We start from the raw sequence: 15,830 nt of genomic DNA, 5'->3' as shown, positions 1-15,830 counted from the left end.
TGCTGACCAGAGGCACCGTGTTAGTTTCCTGGGGTTGCTAGGAAGTTAACAAAACAAACTTGGTGACTTAAGACAATAGAAGCTTATTCCCTCACCGTTGCGGAGGCCAGCAGTCCAGAATCAAGGTGTCCGCAGGGTCGGTTCCTTCTGGAGGCTTGAGGGAGCCTCATTCCATGCCTCTCTCCTGGCTCTGGCTGTTGCTGGCAATCTTTGGCTTGTAGACGCACCCACACCCCCCCCCCCAACTGCTGTCTCCACCTTCACATCACCTTCTACTCTACGTGTCTTCTTTTTTTCTGTTTCTTATAAGGACACCCATTATTCGGTTTAGGGCTCACCCTAATTGAAGATGATCTCATCTTGAGCTCCTTAACTTGACTACATCTGCAAAGACCCTATTTCCAAATAAGGTCACATTCACAGGTACTGTGGTTAGGACTTGGATATATCTTTTGGGGTCCACTCTTCAACCCATTACAGGCAGGCTTCCCAGAGAAGGGAAATTTTAAGGGATTAGGGCAGATGAAAAATCTGGGTTGGGGGGGTGAGGCACCAGTCAGAGCCCCGTTCTCCCACTACAGCAGGAGCGCCCCAAGAGTGCTGTGTTCCCTGGCGAGGGCAAGGTCAAGATGAGCGTGGAGGAGCAGATTGACCGTATGCGGCGGCACCAGAGCGGCTCTATGAAGGATAAGCGGAGGAGCCTGCAACTCCCGGCCAGCCCGGCCCCCGACCCCAGTGCCCGGCCCGCCTACAAAGTGGTAACGTCCTCCCAGCCCCCACAGGCATGGCCTGGCATCTGCCAACACTGCCCACGCCCAGGTCCCCACCAGCCTGGCCTGGAGGGGTTGTAGGGAGGGAGGAGGTTTTAGTCAGGGAGAGACCAGGAAGGACCCAAGCTGGGCGCCTGGGAGACCTGGGGGACGCTTGTCCCCCACTGGGCAGAGGAGATACTCCAACAAGTGTTTCCTTTTTTGTGTGTTTAAAGAAAAATAACTCACGAAAAAGGAATGCCTTGACTATTTTGGCTGAAATGAATTATACAAAATTCAGTTAAGAGAGGTTAGTACAAAACCTGCAACCTAGAAGTAGCCGTCACTTGTTTCTAGAGCATTTCCTATGTGCTTAACATTGGGCTGGGGGTTACTGAAGGTAATCATAGCTCAACATCACATGGCACAGTACAAGTCACGATCCCTTTCATGTTATTTCATTTAGTCATTTCAAGGATGCTGGATTAGGAAGTATTACCCCCGTTTTAGAGATAGGGAAAAAAAGTCATGAGAAATTAAGGGATCTCTGGGCCACACAACTATTAAGTGCAGAGCTGGGAGTAGCCCAAACTATTGGCCTAATTTTTCTTTCCATTAAATTTCAGAAATACAAGAAAAATTATGGCCCATGAGTCCTGCCCTCAAACAGTTTATATTCTAATTGGTGGACTAGAACTTCTAGCATATGAAAAAATTAGAGATCAATATAAGACACACCGATTCAGTTGCCCAAAATATTATATATGGCACTGGATGTGAACACAGGTACAGCAGGATGGGGACAGAAGACAGGGATGAGATTTCACCTTGGGGCCCTTGTAGGCGAGCAGGCTTTGGACAAGCAGCATGGAAGGATAGCTCAGCAGTGGGGCGTGGCCAGGTCAGGCATGTTAGGCAGGAATAGTGAGGACACGGGCATGATTAGGGCTGCCTGGAGGCGTGGGTAGCAGTGGAGGTGCCGCTGGCAGTGGGACAGAGGCCCCGCGTGGTCACGACGGTGCTGCCGCCTAGGTGCGCCGTCACCGCAGCATCCATGAGGTGGACATCTCCAACCTGGAGGCAGCTCTGCGGGCAGAGGAGCCTGGTGGGCAGGCCTACGAGACACCACGGGAGGAGATTGCCCGGCTCCGCAGAATGGAGCTGGAGCCCCAGCACTATGATGTGGATATCAGTAAGGAGGTGAGCAGAGTCCAGGAGGGGCCGGGCAGGGGGAACCCCAGGAAGGAATAGAGGCGGTGACCTCGGTCCCTCCACAGCTCTCCACCCCAGACAAAGTCCTCATCCCTGAGCGGTACATTGACCTGGAGCCTGACACTCCCCTGAGCCCAGAGGAGTTGAAGGAGAAGCAGAAGAAGGTGGAGAGGATCAAGACGCTCATTGCCAAGTCCAGGTAACAGGCCTTGGGGTGAACCTCTACTTCCTCTACCCACCCTGGCGCCTAGGGCACCTGGGGCACTAGTACCACTGAATCCAGTGCCCGGACTCATGCGGTTGGGGTTCCTGAGCCTCCCCAGCAGAGAGCAAATGGAAGCAGTGGTTCCAGGCAGCGGACCGGGCCCAGGCACGTGGCAGGGTTGGTGACGCTGCCATCGGTGCCAGAAAGACCTACTGGGCTCGTGCACGCGCTGTCATCAAGACAAACTGATGGGTCGCCCTCCGGTGACTTGTTTTCCCTGTCAAGCCTGCCCTAAATATTCACTTGACCCTTCTAGTTCATTTCTAAATGGTGCAGGTAGGGGTCCCAACACGCGTTTTGCTAGGGTCCCACTCACCCCAGGGGACAGGCTTGCTGGGAACCGGAGCCTGCACGTTCACAGGCCCCTGGATCCCTGCCAACCTCCGTCTGCAGGCCCCCCAAGCCATTCGGACCATCCTGTCCCCCCTCCATCTCTGTGTGTCTGTGCCTCTTTAGTATGCAGAACGTGGTGCCCATCGGCGAGGGGGACCTTGTGGACGTGCCCCAGGACTCAGAGAGCCAGCTGCAGGAGCAGGAGAAGCGGATTGAAATCTCCTGTGCCCTGGCGACCGAGGCCTCCCGCAGGGGCCGCATGCTGTCTGGTGAGACGGGCTGGGCCTCGCTCCGCCAGGGAGACCGGCTGACCAGGCGTAGGGGAGGTAGTGCAGTGCGGCAGGGGGCCAGGGACAGAACAGGGAGATGTTCCTTGAGGTCAGAACGAGCACTTATTGAGCGCCAGGGGCTGTGCTAGTCTAAGGGGGTGCAAAGGGGCCAGAGTTGCTGATATCTGGGAGCTCAGAGCCAGGATGACCCGCCTAGCTGCTGGACAGAGAAATGGCCAGAGACCATGCGGGGAGCACAGGGAGCCATTCTACCTGGGCAGGTCCAGGAAAGGCCCAGAGAAGAGGCGATAACTGAGCCTGATTGGAAAAGATGCAAGTATGTACCAGTGGTGGAGTGAGGGCCAGGTATTCCAGGGTATTCTCTGACTTGCCATTCGTGCTGCATGCAAATAGCAGGAATGAAAAGGGAAGACGGTACAAGCGGCCAATACAGTCACCACCTTGGCTACTGACCCAAACCCACTTTTCTGCTAAGAAAAGATGAGTACAGGGAACTGACTTCACACTGATACAAAGGCTAGTGGGTCTTAGTGGACCCTATGGGGTTGCAGCCAATAGGACTCACTTCCCCTCAGCTTGAGGAGAAGCACCTCGGAATAGAGGAGAATGTAATTGGGAAGAATAGAAGAGACCCTATGAATGGGAGGCTTTGAGGTGGAGGAAGGACAGTGGTTAAGTCATTAGCATGGGAGACGATATTCCCCACTCCTGAACACGAAAGGTGCTTAGGAGGGAGAGGGAAGGGGGGTGGTTCTGAAGGCCAGTCCAGACGAATGCCCTGGACGGATGCCAGGCTTGTGATGACTTTGGTTGAGTGAGCAGAGACAGGTTGTGCCAGCCAGAGTTATGGTAGCCTGGGCAAGTGTCAGATTAGAATCGTGGCTGGACACACAGAGGAAGGAATGGCGTTTCATGTTGGTGACTTGGAGGGTTTCAGTTTTTGCTCTTTGAGGCTCGATTTCCTCATCTGTAAAATTCAAATCAAAATACCTGTCTGGTGGTGTGAGGATGAAAACAAGGTGAGCTAAGCATCTAGCACCATGTCTGTCACCCAGTAACTGCTCAATAAATGCTAGCCGGCTGTAGTAGCAGTAGTGCTGGTGCTGTGGTAGTATTAGTTGAAATAGCAATAGCTAAAGTAGAAATAGGAATGTTTTGTGGGTTTTCTAGCTATTTTAAATATGGATATTTTCAGAAACCAGAGGGTTTTAGGCTACAGCAAAGGAGATTTAAGTAAGCTTTGAGGAAGAACCTACTAGCAGTTGGCATATAAATGGACATTAGAACGGGTGGCCAGGGAAAGCCCTTGGAGATACTTCAGAAACAGGCTTTCAGGTGGGCAGGAGTTGAGGGCAAGAGAAGGGATGGGCTTCAGAGAGCCGCATCTTGCAGCCAGAACCGAAGGCAGCAGAACCAGTTTGGCTACAAGGAGGCTTCTGTCAACCGCCCTGTAGTTTACCTGCAAAATGAACTCGAAGCTTCCAAAGATCAAATTCCACATGCTCTGGGCAAAAGGCAACTTCCTATTTCAAGGGTTAGAGCATAGCACTGTTAAAACTTCCCTCTGCCCCTTGCCCTGTCCCAGCCCCGGCTCTCTCTTCTATAGCTCCCGCGCCAAAGGTGCCAAAGGTGCCATGAAAACAAAACCCACCCTGGCTCTTCAGATTCCCCCTTGATACCCATGGGCTTATATTTCAGGGTCAGTGTGCTGAAAACAAATGGTCACCTTGCTGTTGCCGAGACCCCAACTATTTAAAAAACGGCTGTGGCAGGGCCAGACCTCAGACTTAGCCCACTGTCCCCACCACCCCTGGCCTATGGCCCAGATTCCCAGAGCTGCAGCTCTGCCAGGCACAGCAGGCGCTGTAGGGGGGGGAGTGCTGGGCACAGGGGGCATGAGGACAGTGCAGCGGGCAAGGGATGTCGTTAGTGCCTGAGTGGGGGTGTGGGGCCTGGATGCTGTGGTCGGTGGCGAGCTTGTAGCAGTTGTTGGTATACCTGGTGTGCAGTATCCAGGAAGATGCGGCAATTTTAAGTTTGTATGTGTGGCGTGATGTCATTGCAGTGTCTGTATTGGGTAATGGTTGTAGGTACATATGTATGGGTGCATATGCACGTGTGTTATGTGTGGGTGGAGGGGAAGTTTGAGTACAAATATAGGAGTGTGTCTGTGTGTGCAAAATGTCTATGGGTGTTGAGCGGAGACCCATTATTTATGAGTACAGATGACGTTTGGGAAGCTGTTGACGTGAGTGTACAATACACGGGTGGAGGTAGTGCTTATGAATGCACACATTCACGTGTGATACTTTCTGTGCAGCATGAGGAATGAGAAAGAGTATTTGTGTATATGTCGCGCACAGTGTATGTACTGCACATTTGTGAACACACACCTGTGTGTGCAGGATGGAGGGAGCACAGCCTCATGAATGTGAGTACATGTGACCGATTATGCCTGCAGATGTGGTAGCACTTGTGAACACACAACTGTAATAGCACATCTGTCCAATGCCTATCCACTGCATATGTGAATTTATTTTGATGGATATGTTCCTAATGTGTTTAGTATTTTTCTGACTTCTTAAAGAGGTTATATTTAGCAATCAGTCTTTCTTGCTATCACTCATTTAGTATCATTATAAACGTCCTTATTTTGCTGACCTCTGTGGAAGGGATGCACTTGGGGGCTGTAATCCATACAGATCTGTTTGTAGCCCTGCTAAATGCTACCAAACTGTTACACATTTTTTTGGTAATAGATCTTTATTAGAGTATAATTGCTTCACAATACTGTGTTAATTTGTGTTGAACAAGAAAGTGAATCAGCCATATGCATTCATATGTCCCCATATCCCCTCCCTGTTGCATCTCCCTCCCACCCTCCCTATCCCACCCCTCTAGGTGGTCACAAAGCACTGAGCTGATCTCCCTGTGCTATGCTGCTGCTTCCCACTAGCTATCTATTTTACATTTGGTAGTGTATATATGTCCATGCCACTCTCACTTCGCCCCAGCTTCCCCCTCCCACCCCGTGTCCTCAAGTCCGTTCTCTATGTCTATGTCTTTATCCTGCCCTGCCACTAGTTTCGTCAGTACCAGTTTTTGTTTTTTAGATTTCATTTATATGCGTTAGCATACAGTATTTGGTTTTCTCTTTCTGTCTTCACTCTGTATGACAGACTCTAGGTCCATCCACCTCATTACAAATGACTCAATTTAATTTCTTTTTATGGCTAATATTCCACTGTATATATGTGCCACATCTTCTTTATCCATTTGTCTGTTGATGGGCACTTAGGTTGCTTCCATGTCCTGGCTATTGTAAACAGTGCTGCAATGAACATTGTGGTGCATGTCTCTTTTTGAATTATGTTTTTCTCAGGGTATATGCCCAGTAGAGGGATTGCTGGATCATATGGTAATTCTATTTTTAGTTTTCTAAGGAACCTCCATACTGTTCTCCATAGTGGCTGTATCAATTTACATTCCCACCAACAGTGCAGGAGGGTTCCCTTTTCACCACACCCTTTCCAGCATTTATTGTTTCTAGATTTTTTGATAATGGCCATTCTGACCAGTGTGAGGTGATACCTCATTGTAGTTTGTTTTTTTTTAAAATAAATTTATTTATTTTATTTATTTATTTTTGGCTGCGTTGGGTCTTCGTTGCTGCGCATGGGCTTTCTCCAGTTACTGTGAGCAGCGGCCGCTCTTTGTTGCGGTGCGTGGGCTTCTTGTTGCTGTGGCTTCTCTTGTTGCAGAGCATGGGCTCTAGGCGCATGGGCTTCAGTAGTTGTGGTGCACGGACTTAGTTGCTCAGCGGCATGTGGGATCTTCCCGGACCAGGGCTTGAACCCGTGTCCCCTGGATTGGCAGGTGGATTCTTAACCACTGCACCACCAGGGAAGCCCCCTCATTGTAGTTTTGATTTGCATTTGTCTAATAATTAGTGATGTTGAGCATCTTTTCATGTGCCTCTTGGCCATCTGTATGTCTTTTTTGGAGAAATGTTTTAAAGTTATTTTGTCTACTTTTTACAGAAGATTTTCTCTCTTCAGTTGTGCCTTATATAGATGTCAGTGGGCCTCTCAATTCCTCTCTCTCTCTCCTGATTTTCCTGTTTCTAATCTCTCATGGGCTAGAATCTCAACAAGTCAACATATATCAGAATTGTGTATAAATAAGAGTAACTGGACTCCAAGGAGCTCTTCAATGAATAAATTGTAAGAGCTTCACTGCATGTACATTGTAACATCTATTTGGCTTCCTTGAGATCTTCCTTGCTTAGGTTTTGATTTTTTGACTCTTTTAAAAGTTGAAGTTGCCAGACAACTTAACCATTATCTGTGATACGGACATGCACACGAATGTGTGTTTTGAAAGCATTTGTGTATGTATTTGTATGGCAAGTTACAAGTGTGTTGGGTCATGTGCAAGGTACAGGTTCAGAAGTGCCCATACACACACATCTGAGTTACGTGTGCTGAGTAGAAAGGTTTCATATTGCTGGATCCCATGCACGGACTGTGGATCACTTCCTGTCGGGGAGAGCCCTGCGTGTCTTACGTATGTATGTGGGCGTGTGTAGATATGCGTGGGGCTGCATTGGCCCTTTCTCTTGTGCAGAGGCCAGGGAAGGGGATGAGGTCCAGGGTAGGGTGGGAGCAAGAGACTGGGAAGTTCAATGCCAGGATCCCTCTCTTGGGGGAAACACAGTGTGACCCTGGCTGAGGTCTGGTTCTTCTCTGAGCCTGAGTGAGGATGTTCTCTCACAGCTGCACCAAGGGTGCACAAGGGGCCGGAGACGGTGCAGAGCTTGTTCCTAACAATACGACTCCCCTTTCCTTGTCCTTCATTTTGCTGTTCTCAACGTGAAATAATAATGATAATAGAGTAAAATCTCATTAATTCTAATGTCAGCACTTTAAGGCCTTTAATGATCTGTTTAGGGGTGGATTGGAATTTGCCTTTCCTGGATTGATGAAAAGAGATATTAAGTGACTGTGGGGAGTCGTTTCTGAACCCTCCAGCCTAAGTTAACCGACTGGCTTGAAGCCAGTCAGAAACCTCTGTTTGCATGGAATTGATAAACATGGTGATCACTTGGATTGAGTCCTTGAATGAGGCCTGATGATTCGGATTAGTGTGATTTTACTGCACTATTAATCATTATCACTAGCGATATCACTGCCTGTGAGGTGCCATCCCTCATTCTGTTCCACAGTCGTGGAAAGGTACGTGTATCTCTCCCGGTTGCAGGGATGGAAGCGGAGCCCTGGGCTCAGAGGGGCTGGGCCTCGCCCACAGTCACACTGGTTCTCAGCAGAGCCTGGACTGGGCCAGGGCTCCTCTGGGGCCCCGTGCTCTCCTCCATGGCGCCCCTGGAACCAGGCCAGCTCTGCCTCAGCTTGAACAAGTTCCCAAACTCAGCTGTCCTGCTTGCCTCCTGCCTTTTGCTCCCCGCACCGCACGGAGGGGGGCCTCGCTTGCTCTGGGCGCCCAACCTCCCTCCTCCCACCCCCGGCTGCCCCTATTCACTTCCCTGTTCATTTCTGTTTCCAGTGCAATGTGCCACCCCAAGCCCTCCCACCTCCCCTGCCTCCCCGGCTCCACCAGCCAACCCCCTATCGTCTGAATCCCCACGGGGCGCCGACAGCAGCCATGCCATGCGGGTCTGAGCTCTGACGTAAGCACTTTTCTACTGTATTTCATCCAGCCCAGGGAACGGGGACCCCTCCCCTCACCCCCACTGAGCCATCTGCACCGTCTTGTTCCATCCGGCACTGCTTCTCCCCTCACCCCAGTGCCCCTTGTCGCTCTTTCCCTTCCATCCATCTGCTTGAGCCCGCAAGCGTCCCCATGCAGTGCCGGGCTAGGGCCGGCTGGCAGGGCCGCTTCTTGGATGCTGCAGTGCCAGTGGCTTTGCTTCTCCAGAAGCAGATGGGAACAGAGCTGAGGCCTCTCCTGTCCGCTGTCTGAGGGACTGCCCTGACTCCCACCCCTGCACTTCCTGTCGGCCAAGAAGCCGGCCATCTGTTGAGATACACAGCAGTCCTGCCTCAGAAGCCGCTTGTCCCAGATCTTATTTCTCCCAGATCACTCCCAGATCTTACTATAAATTAAAATAGCCCTGGACGATTCTAGGCAAAGGCTGTGTCCCTTCTTTCCCCCTAGCACGCAGCTGCTCAGGATCAGGCAAGTGAACAAGAATTGACTTCTACTCGTTCGTTCCCCTCTCTCAGGGTTGAGGGGGTGGGCGGGTTTCCACAGGTTTTTGCAAGGCAAGACTTCTCTCTGGGGAGGGTGGGCTGGAGGGTCTGCCCCTCTGTGCAGCGCTTTTCTCACCCGTGTCTCTCTCCTCCAGTGCAAGCCCTGGCTGAGGCCAATGCCGTGAAGCTCCACAGAACCACGTTCTGAAGCCTGCCTCTGCCCATCCTGGCCCCCTGGCCCCCCCGCCCCTGTGCTCCCATGGGAATGCCACAGAGAGCCAGGCTGGGGGCCGGGCTTCTGCCGAGAGGAGCACAGATGCCTCGGTGTCCACATACCCACGGTGCCCGGCCCTGAAGTCCTTGCTGCTCAGACGGTGGTCCTAGGCCAGGGCGTGAGATGGTGGGGCGAGGAGCGCCATCCTATCTGATGCCCACGGCACAGGGAGCCTAGGTCTGGCTCTAACTGGGGTTGTGATGGCCCTACTGGAACACTCCCTGATGGAGAAGATGCCCTGGTGGGGAATGCGCCCTGGGCTATCTTAGGTTAGGACTCCTCTCTTGACACCGAGAATGGCACCCACCATCACCCCCTTCCCCCATCACCCCCGCCGTCCTGCCCCAGCTGTGCCCAGGGTCTTGGCACATCTCTGCTTATGGGTACTCCTTTGGGGTCCAGTGGAGACTGACCACCCTGCCTGAGCCAAAGACAAGATGATGAGAGATGGGGAGAGGCTCCTCGGCTCCCAGAAGACAGTGCTGGCTGTGGATAGAGAGAAGCAGGTCTGTGCAGTGTCTGAGGGCAGGTTGAGAAGGGTAGCAGAGAGAGAGGGAGAGGTCTCAGGACAGTGGGAGGAAAGGGAAGCAGCAGGACTCATGCGCAAGTAGGAGGAGGAGGACGGAGATGAGAAGGGGTAGGGGATTGGTTTCCCCAGGGTGGAACCTTAGGTTAGTGCCAAGTACAGTGCCAGCTGTTGGCTCTGCTTCTCCCACCTCGTCCCCAGGATCAGCGGGGCTGCCAGACCGAGGTCCTGCCATGGAGCACACTGCTGTGGGTATGGAGGTGTGAGCTGAGGGCCCGGGCAGCAGCAGTCTGGGAGATGGCTCTTTCTAGGTCTGGGCCTGGTTCTGGGGTCAGGAGCAGAGAGAAGGACCTGTCTTACGGAGGGTGTGGTCAGCCTTGGGGGCCTTTCCTAAACATTTCTGTGACATTATCTTGTCTCCCTTCCCCCTGAAATGTGCTGTGGGCCAGCTGAGCGTGTGCCCTGGAAAGAGGGCATGTGGCCTTAGTCTGGTAGGCCAGATTCTGGGGCCCTACGCTGCACCCAGGCATCCCAGGCATCCCAGATGAGGACAAGCTGAGGTTGTATGGAAGGTCTCCCTTCTAGCTTGGCTCACTCACAACCCACCTACCCAGGGAGCCAGTAGTGGAGTGACAGAAGCAAAGCCCATTCTCCCTATGCTCCACCCACCTTCAGATGAATGTAGCCAGAGAGGATGGAGGAGAGAGAGTGAAGCTGAACAACCTTGGCCCCTAGGCCTTCTCTTTGCCAGAGTTGCTGCCCAGAGACTTCATTCTGACCTCCAGCGGCCCCAAGAATGATTACTTCATCTTCCAACAATTCCTCTGCACTCCTTCATGGCTGGGACAGTTATGGTTCATATGCAAGTAAAGTTGACAATTCACTCAACAAATATTTATTGAGCACCTTTTATGTACCAGGCACTGTTCTAGGTGCTTAGGATATTCTCATGCTTCTGAGGGTTTACAGACGGGATTCCACTTACCTTCACTTCTAGCAGGTTTTTTGAACATGACCCTTGGCTGCAGTTCCCATCTTCAGCACAGCTCAAGCACCCCAAACCTGTCCTCCCCCCGCACACACTGGCAGGTGGGATTGGCTCCCAGGTAACCGTCTCTCCCTTCTCCATCTTCTCCCACACCTTATCCATCCATAAGAAACGGATTTTTCGGGGCCTTCCATGCCTTCCCCTTTCTTTGTCTGTGTCTCCTTTTTTTTTTAAGTGATATTTTTAGAAATACATGTAAAATACCAAGGGTTAATGTCTGCCCCTCTGCCACTTCTCTCTCACCTCTTATTTCATAAAGCTGGCTCTTTATGTTGCTTTACATGCCTTAATATATGTTTTATGAAGATTATACATATTATAGATGTATATGTAATATATATATATATATTTGTTTGGATGTCTGATCCTTTACTAGAACTCCTGCCCAGGCCCATTTTCTCTCCTTTACTTTCCACATCATTCCTAGCATACTGCGGCCATACCCCATGCCTTTTGATCCAAAGAAGGGGAGAGGAAAGACTTATTTTAAGACAGATCTATTTTATGCTTTTGTTATAAAAGCAAATCTATTTTCAAAATGTGCAATGTCTGAATGGAATTGGCAAATGATGTGAGGAGACTGGGATGGCTGCCTCTAGGTCCAACCCTCCACCCTTCCCTCCTCCTCGGCAGGCAGCTTCCTTCCTCCCATTCCCCAGTCTGCAAAGGGCTGGTCCCCAGAGCTCACCCGGAGAGGATCTTGCCAGGGCAGGACATTCTCTTGCAAGTCCTGGTCTAAGGATTTGATTACACTGTCAACTTTTGATGACTCTCTAGGGTTATTGGGTGTGAACCCTCTTCGAGGAAATGTTTACAGTTGTGTGCACAAAAGTACAGCCTTGCAGGCACACACACCCCAGATGTGCTCCTGGACCACCTCCTTTATCACCCTGCTGGAAAGGGCAGCCTACACCAAACAGCACTGAGAATGTCAGTCTATTCTTTGATGGACCTAGAATATGGTGCAACGGCCAAAGGAAACGGGTTGGCATCACGGGTCCTTCGGGGCAGATACATTCAAGTTCCTTGGACTTCTCACACTCCTTTTCACTTGATCCCTCACTGGTCTGGGTGACACCTATGGCATCTGTCTCCCTCTGTGACCTTTCTTCTGGGGGCCATTGTTAAGGGGATGGTACCCCAGTCTGGCATCCAGACTGCGAAGTCAGCCCGGAGGGTCCCACGGACAAGGTACATCTCAGACTTGCCAAGGACTTTCTTGCTGCTGGGGTCCTGAGCTAAGCCAGCTCAGCTTTCCAGACTGCTTATCGACTATTGAAGTGGGCAAGGGGCTCTCGCCTTGCAAGAATTTGGGCAGAATGGATGTCTTTTGTCCAGATCTGGAATCAAGGGTTTTGGAATCTAGCACAGAGCTCCTGGCCAGCATGTGAAGCCTGGCTTCCCACTTTGGCATTTGCTGGTACCCTATTCCCAGCCTAAAGCAGCTTGCTGTGAATGAAGGGGGCCTAGATGGAGGCCCAGGGGGAAGTAACCGACCTGGTGACAGCCCTGGTTACTAATCTAGGGCCTTCCCAATTAGCACATTACCTCCCTCATCGATAACCAAGAAGCTGTAATCAAATACTGATACTGTCACTTTAGAGTTTTTCTGAGGTTGCAAGCTGTGCGCACTTGCTCCCCTTGGTGAGAGGGATCCTCTTGGAGCAGGGCTGACTATAGCAAGACAGAATTAATTCCTTTCCCTTTAGGTACCCCCTGACAACCTGGCAGCTCTTAAAACTAAGGAAAATATGAAATATACATATATATATATATATATATACACACATATATCTATTTATGCACATATTGGGGCCAATTTGATTTGCTAGTATTAGACAATAAACCGTACAAGGAAATTTATGACTCAGTGTCTTTATTTAGTATAAAAGTGACCTTAGAAGAAGAGTTAAGATTAGATAAACAGAGGGCATCTCTGTCAGGGGACCAAACAGCCATACCAGCCCCTTAGCATCTTTCTAGCCAATGAGCCCCTCCCCAGGGAGGGGCCATCCTGACTGACGGGCGAGAGCTTGCTTCCCTCTCAGCAGCATTCTTTTTAGATATAGGTACTGAAGCACCCAGTGAGTTCTGCATTTGTATCTTGCAAGTTTGTATAAACCCTATGCAGGGAATAAATGGTTTGTACAAGTGGTGTGTCTCTGGCACTCTGTGTCCGTGTCTGCCTGTGGCTGGCCTTGGGGTCCATGAGTGTTTACGTGCTTGGCAGAAAAGGGGAGGGGTATCTGGGGCCATCCTTCCCTGACTAAGAGAACTGGGTTCAGAGCATATGCACCACCCATTCCCCCCATGCCTTGGGCTGTACATCTCAGCCTCCCCAGGCAGGGATCCTGGAGTTCTCAGAAGCATGCCACCTCCCCATGAACTAGGGAATGGTGGTTTGTTGTCGACACCACTGTCATCTTTTTGATCCAGGTGACCCCAGATCAAGGTTTGTCCCAAGGTCCTGTACAATGGAAATATCAGATTCTTCAGGCCCTGGAAGCTTCCACTGAAGGTGGGGGCGGGGAGGTGGTATCAGAAAGGTTGCCCAAATTCTTTTCATCTAGCCTCAGTGTTTTGGGGTCATTTCTCTTGGCAGGTACTCAGTGGTTATCCCTTATTGACACTCAGTGTGAAGGACTTTACCAGAGCTGCTCAATTTGAAATGTTTGTGAGGAGTGAGAGTCAAGAAGCCCTGTGAATTCTATGGGCCGGGGTGTGGAGAGAGGACGTGAGCCCAGGACAGCGGCAGGCTTCCCTGGGCTTCTGCAGGATGTCTGGGGAGAGGAGGAGGCATTAATGGTTCAAGAAAGAGGATATAGGAAGGCAAGCTTCTTGTAATTCTTGATTAGCCTCAGTCTGGTTCTAATGGCTGATTTTCAATTCTGGACACCTCTTCTCATCCCTAAAAGGCTAGTGGAGTAGGTATTTTGTATCTATCATCTATCTACCTATACTTTTAAAAATAAGTAAAATGACTGGATTTTGGATTTTGTAACATCCCCGGGAGAGCTATAAACCTTGATGTCCTTTGTGAAGCAGGGAGAATTGGGACCAGATACAGGCTCAAGACAGACCTTTAGAGCTGGAGGAGGTATACTGGAGAAGTTGTCAATTTCCAGGACCTGGCTCTCTGTCTGCAGCTCCCCCTCTAGGCCAAAGCCATTGACTTGGCGAGGAGGCGGAATGTGAGAACACAGGGCACTGCTGGGTGCTTCTTTCCAAGCATGATGCTCCCAGGTCCCTGGCCGCTCCACCCTCTGGCCCAGATCAGCCCTTCAATCAAGCCAGGCTGGGGTTGCAAAAGGGGGCAGTAGTCAGGAACTATAAATGAAAAAGCAACTAGCAGAATGCCCTTTAAGGAGTAGTGCTCTAACCATGTGGTCGTATATTTATTCTTGAAGATAAGCATGCTAGGGTCAGGCGGCAGCCAGGCTTCAGACCCTGCTGCTGACAGGGAACGGGGGCCATGCCACATGCCCCCTTATCTCTAAGCCTCCAGTGCAGAACTGGCTCACCCCATTGCTGAGACTGATGGAGGAAAGGAGATGCCGTGCTCAACTCCTGGCCCCGCTCCTTGCTAGCTGCATGAAGATTTGGACAAGTCACTAAAATTCTTGAGTCTCAGTTTCCTCATCTGTGAAATGGGGATATTAACTGCCATCTTATGGAGCTCTCAAGAAAGTCAAATGAAAAAATGGATGAAAAACCCTTTGAAAACTCAAATTCATTTACCAATGAGAGGAGTTGGTGGTGACACTGTGTTGGCCCCTTGGCTGCCTTTAGGGACATGATGAGGGAGGAGGGAAAATGTTTCCCAAGGTCTCCCCTTTGCTGGCTCCGTAGCCTTCACTGGAGGACGTCAGCAGGGGCCCTGTTGTTCAGCCATCTGAGGCGTCCTCCCCCTGCCCACTTCTATTCCTCCAGCCCCAGGGAGTAGCTGCACTATGCCAGCTCTTCCCCACGTTGATCAGGACAGGCTTTCCAGGGCCTACGTCCTCCTCCCTGGAGTTGCCCCCCATGAAGGGGGCCCCTCTCCAGGAAGATGGGCTATAGACAAACCCCTTGGGGCCCAACTCTGGTGCCCAGTGCTGTAATCTGAGAATCAGATGAAGAGACCCCAGATTCAGGAGGGTTCAGTTCTGAGCTTACAGGTGGGCTCCATTGTTAGGGGAGGTATTGTTAGTTGCTATTTTATATTCCTGTGGGAGCAGTTTAAAACCACAATTAAGAGATCAGAAGTCTTTCACATAACAGCATTCAACAGTGTAAGAATAATAGTAATATTAATAACAGTAATTATTATAACTATACTAGAATAATAAGAACAATGGCTCGTTATTTACTATGAGCCAGGCACCTGGTTCTATGCACTTCACATGCGTTTACTCACTAATTCTCATTGTATCTTTACGTGATAGGTACTATTATTATCAAAGGAACTGAGGCACAGAAAGGGTGAATAAAATACCTGTCTCATGGAGCTAGGATGAAGCCCAGGGCGCTCTGATTTTATAGCCTGAGCTCTTAACCTACCAGTTTCAATGGGGATGATACCGCCCCCTAGGGGTGATTTTGGAAATTTTCAGGGGAGCTTAAGTTGTCTCAGGGCTAAGGGGGCAAAACTCTTACTGGCATTTAGTGGCTGCACTGCACAGGGCAGGTTTCCAAAATAAATAATTGCTTTCTGTCCTGCACAACTTTAAAATGTACAAATGGACTAAACCCACTACCAGTATGTCAGTCATACTGGAATTCATAATAGGCCTGCCAAGTTTTTATAAGCTAAGTTTTTTTTAAAATAAGTTCTATGAATAACTCAGTAAGTTAGGAGATGGTTATTATGGAGAAGGCTCTTAAGTGGAATAAAGACGTTGTCTCAAAATTGTTGAATAATCTACTCCACGCATTGTCTACGCAA

The 15,830-nt window shown here is 50.3% G+C and overlaps 1 protein-coding gene across 1 annotated transcript in view; it reads left to right on the top strand.

Annotated features, from left to right (window-relative positions):
- Nucleotides 1-13,048, top strand: part of PLEKHA6 (pleckstrin homology domain containing A6) — a 137,835-nt gene extending 124,787 nt beyond the window's left edge. The window contains exons 21-25 of the mRNA XM_027082707.1: nt 582-758; nt 1,782-1,949; nt 2,027-2,160; nt 2,683-2,828; nt 9,214-13,048. Coding sequence (XP_026938508.1) covers nt 582-758; nt 1,782-1,949; nt 2,027-2,160; nt 2,683-2,828; nt 9,214-9,266 — 678 coding nt within the window. The 3' untranslated portion in view covers nt 9,267-13,048. The remainder of the gene's footprint in view (nt 1-581; nt 759-1,781; nt 1,950-2,026; nt 2,161-2,682; nt 2,829-9,213) is intronic.
- Nucleotides 13,049-15,830: the final 2,782 nt, after the last annotated feature.

This window comes from Aethalodelphis obliquidens, unplaced genomic scaffold (assembly GCF_003676395.1).
Source record: "Aethalodelphis obliquidens isolate GAN/ISIS:26980383/991018 unplaced genomic scaffold, ASM367639v1 scaffold48, whole genome shotgun sequence".
NCBI lineage: Eukaryota > Metazoa > Chordata > Mammalia > Artiodactyla > Delphinidae > Aethalodelphis > Aethalodelphis obliquidens.
Note: the sequence above shows the minus strand (reverse complement) of the source record. Positions and strands in the feature narration are given on the sequence as shown.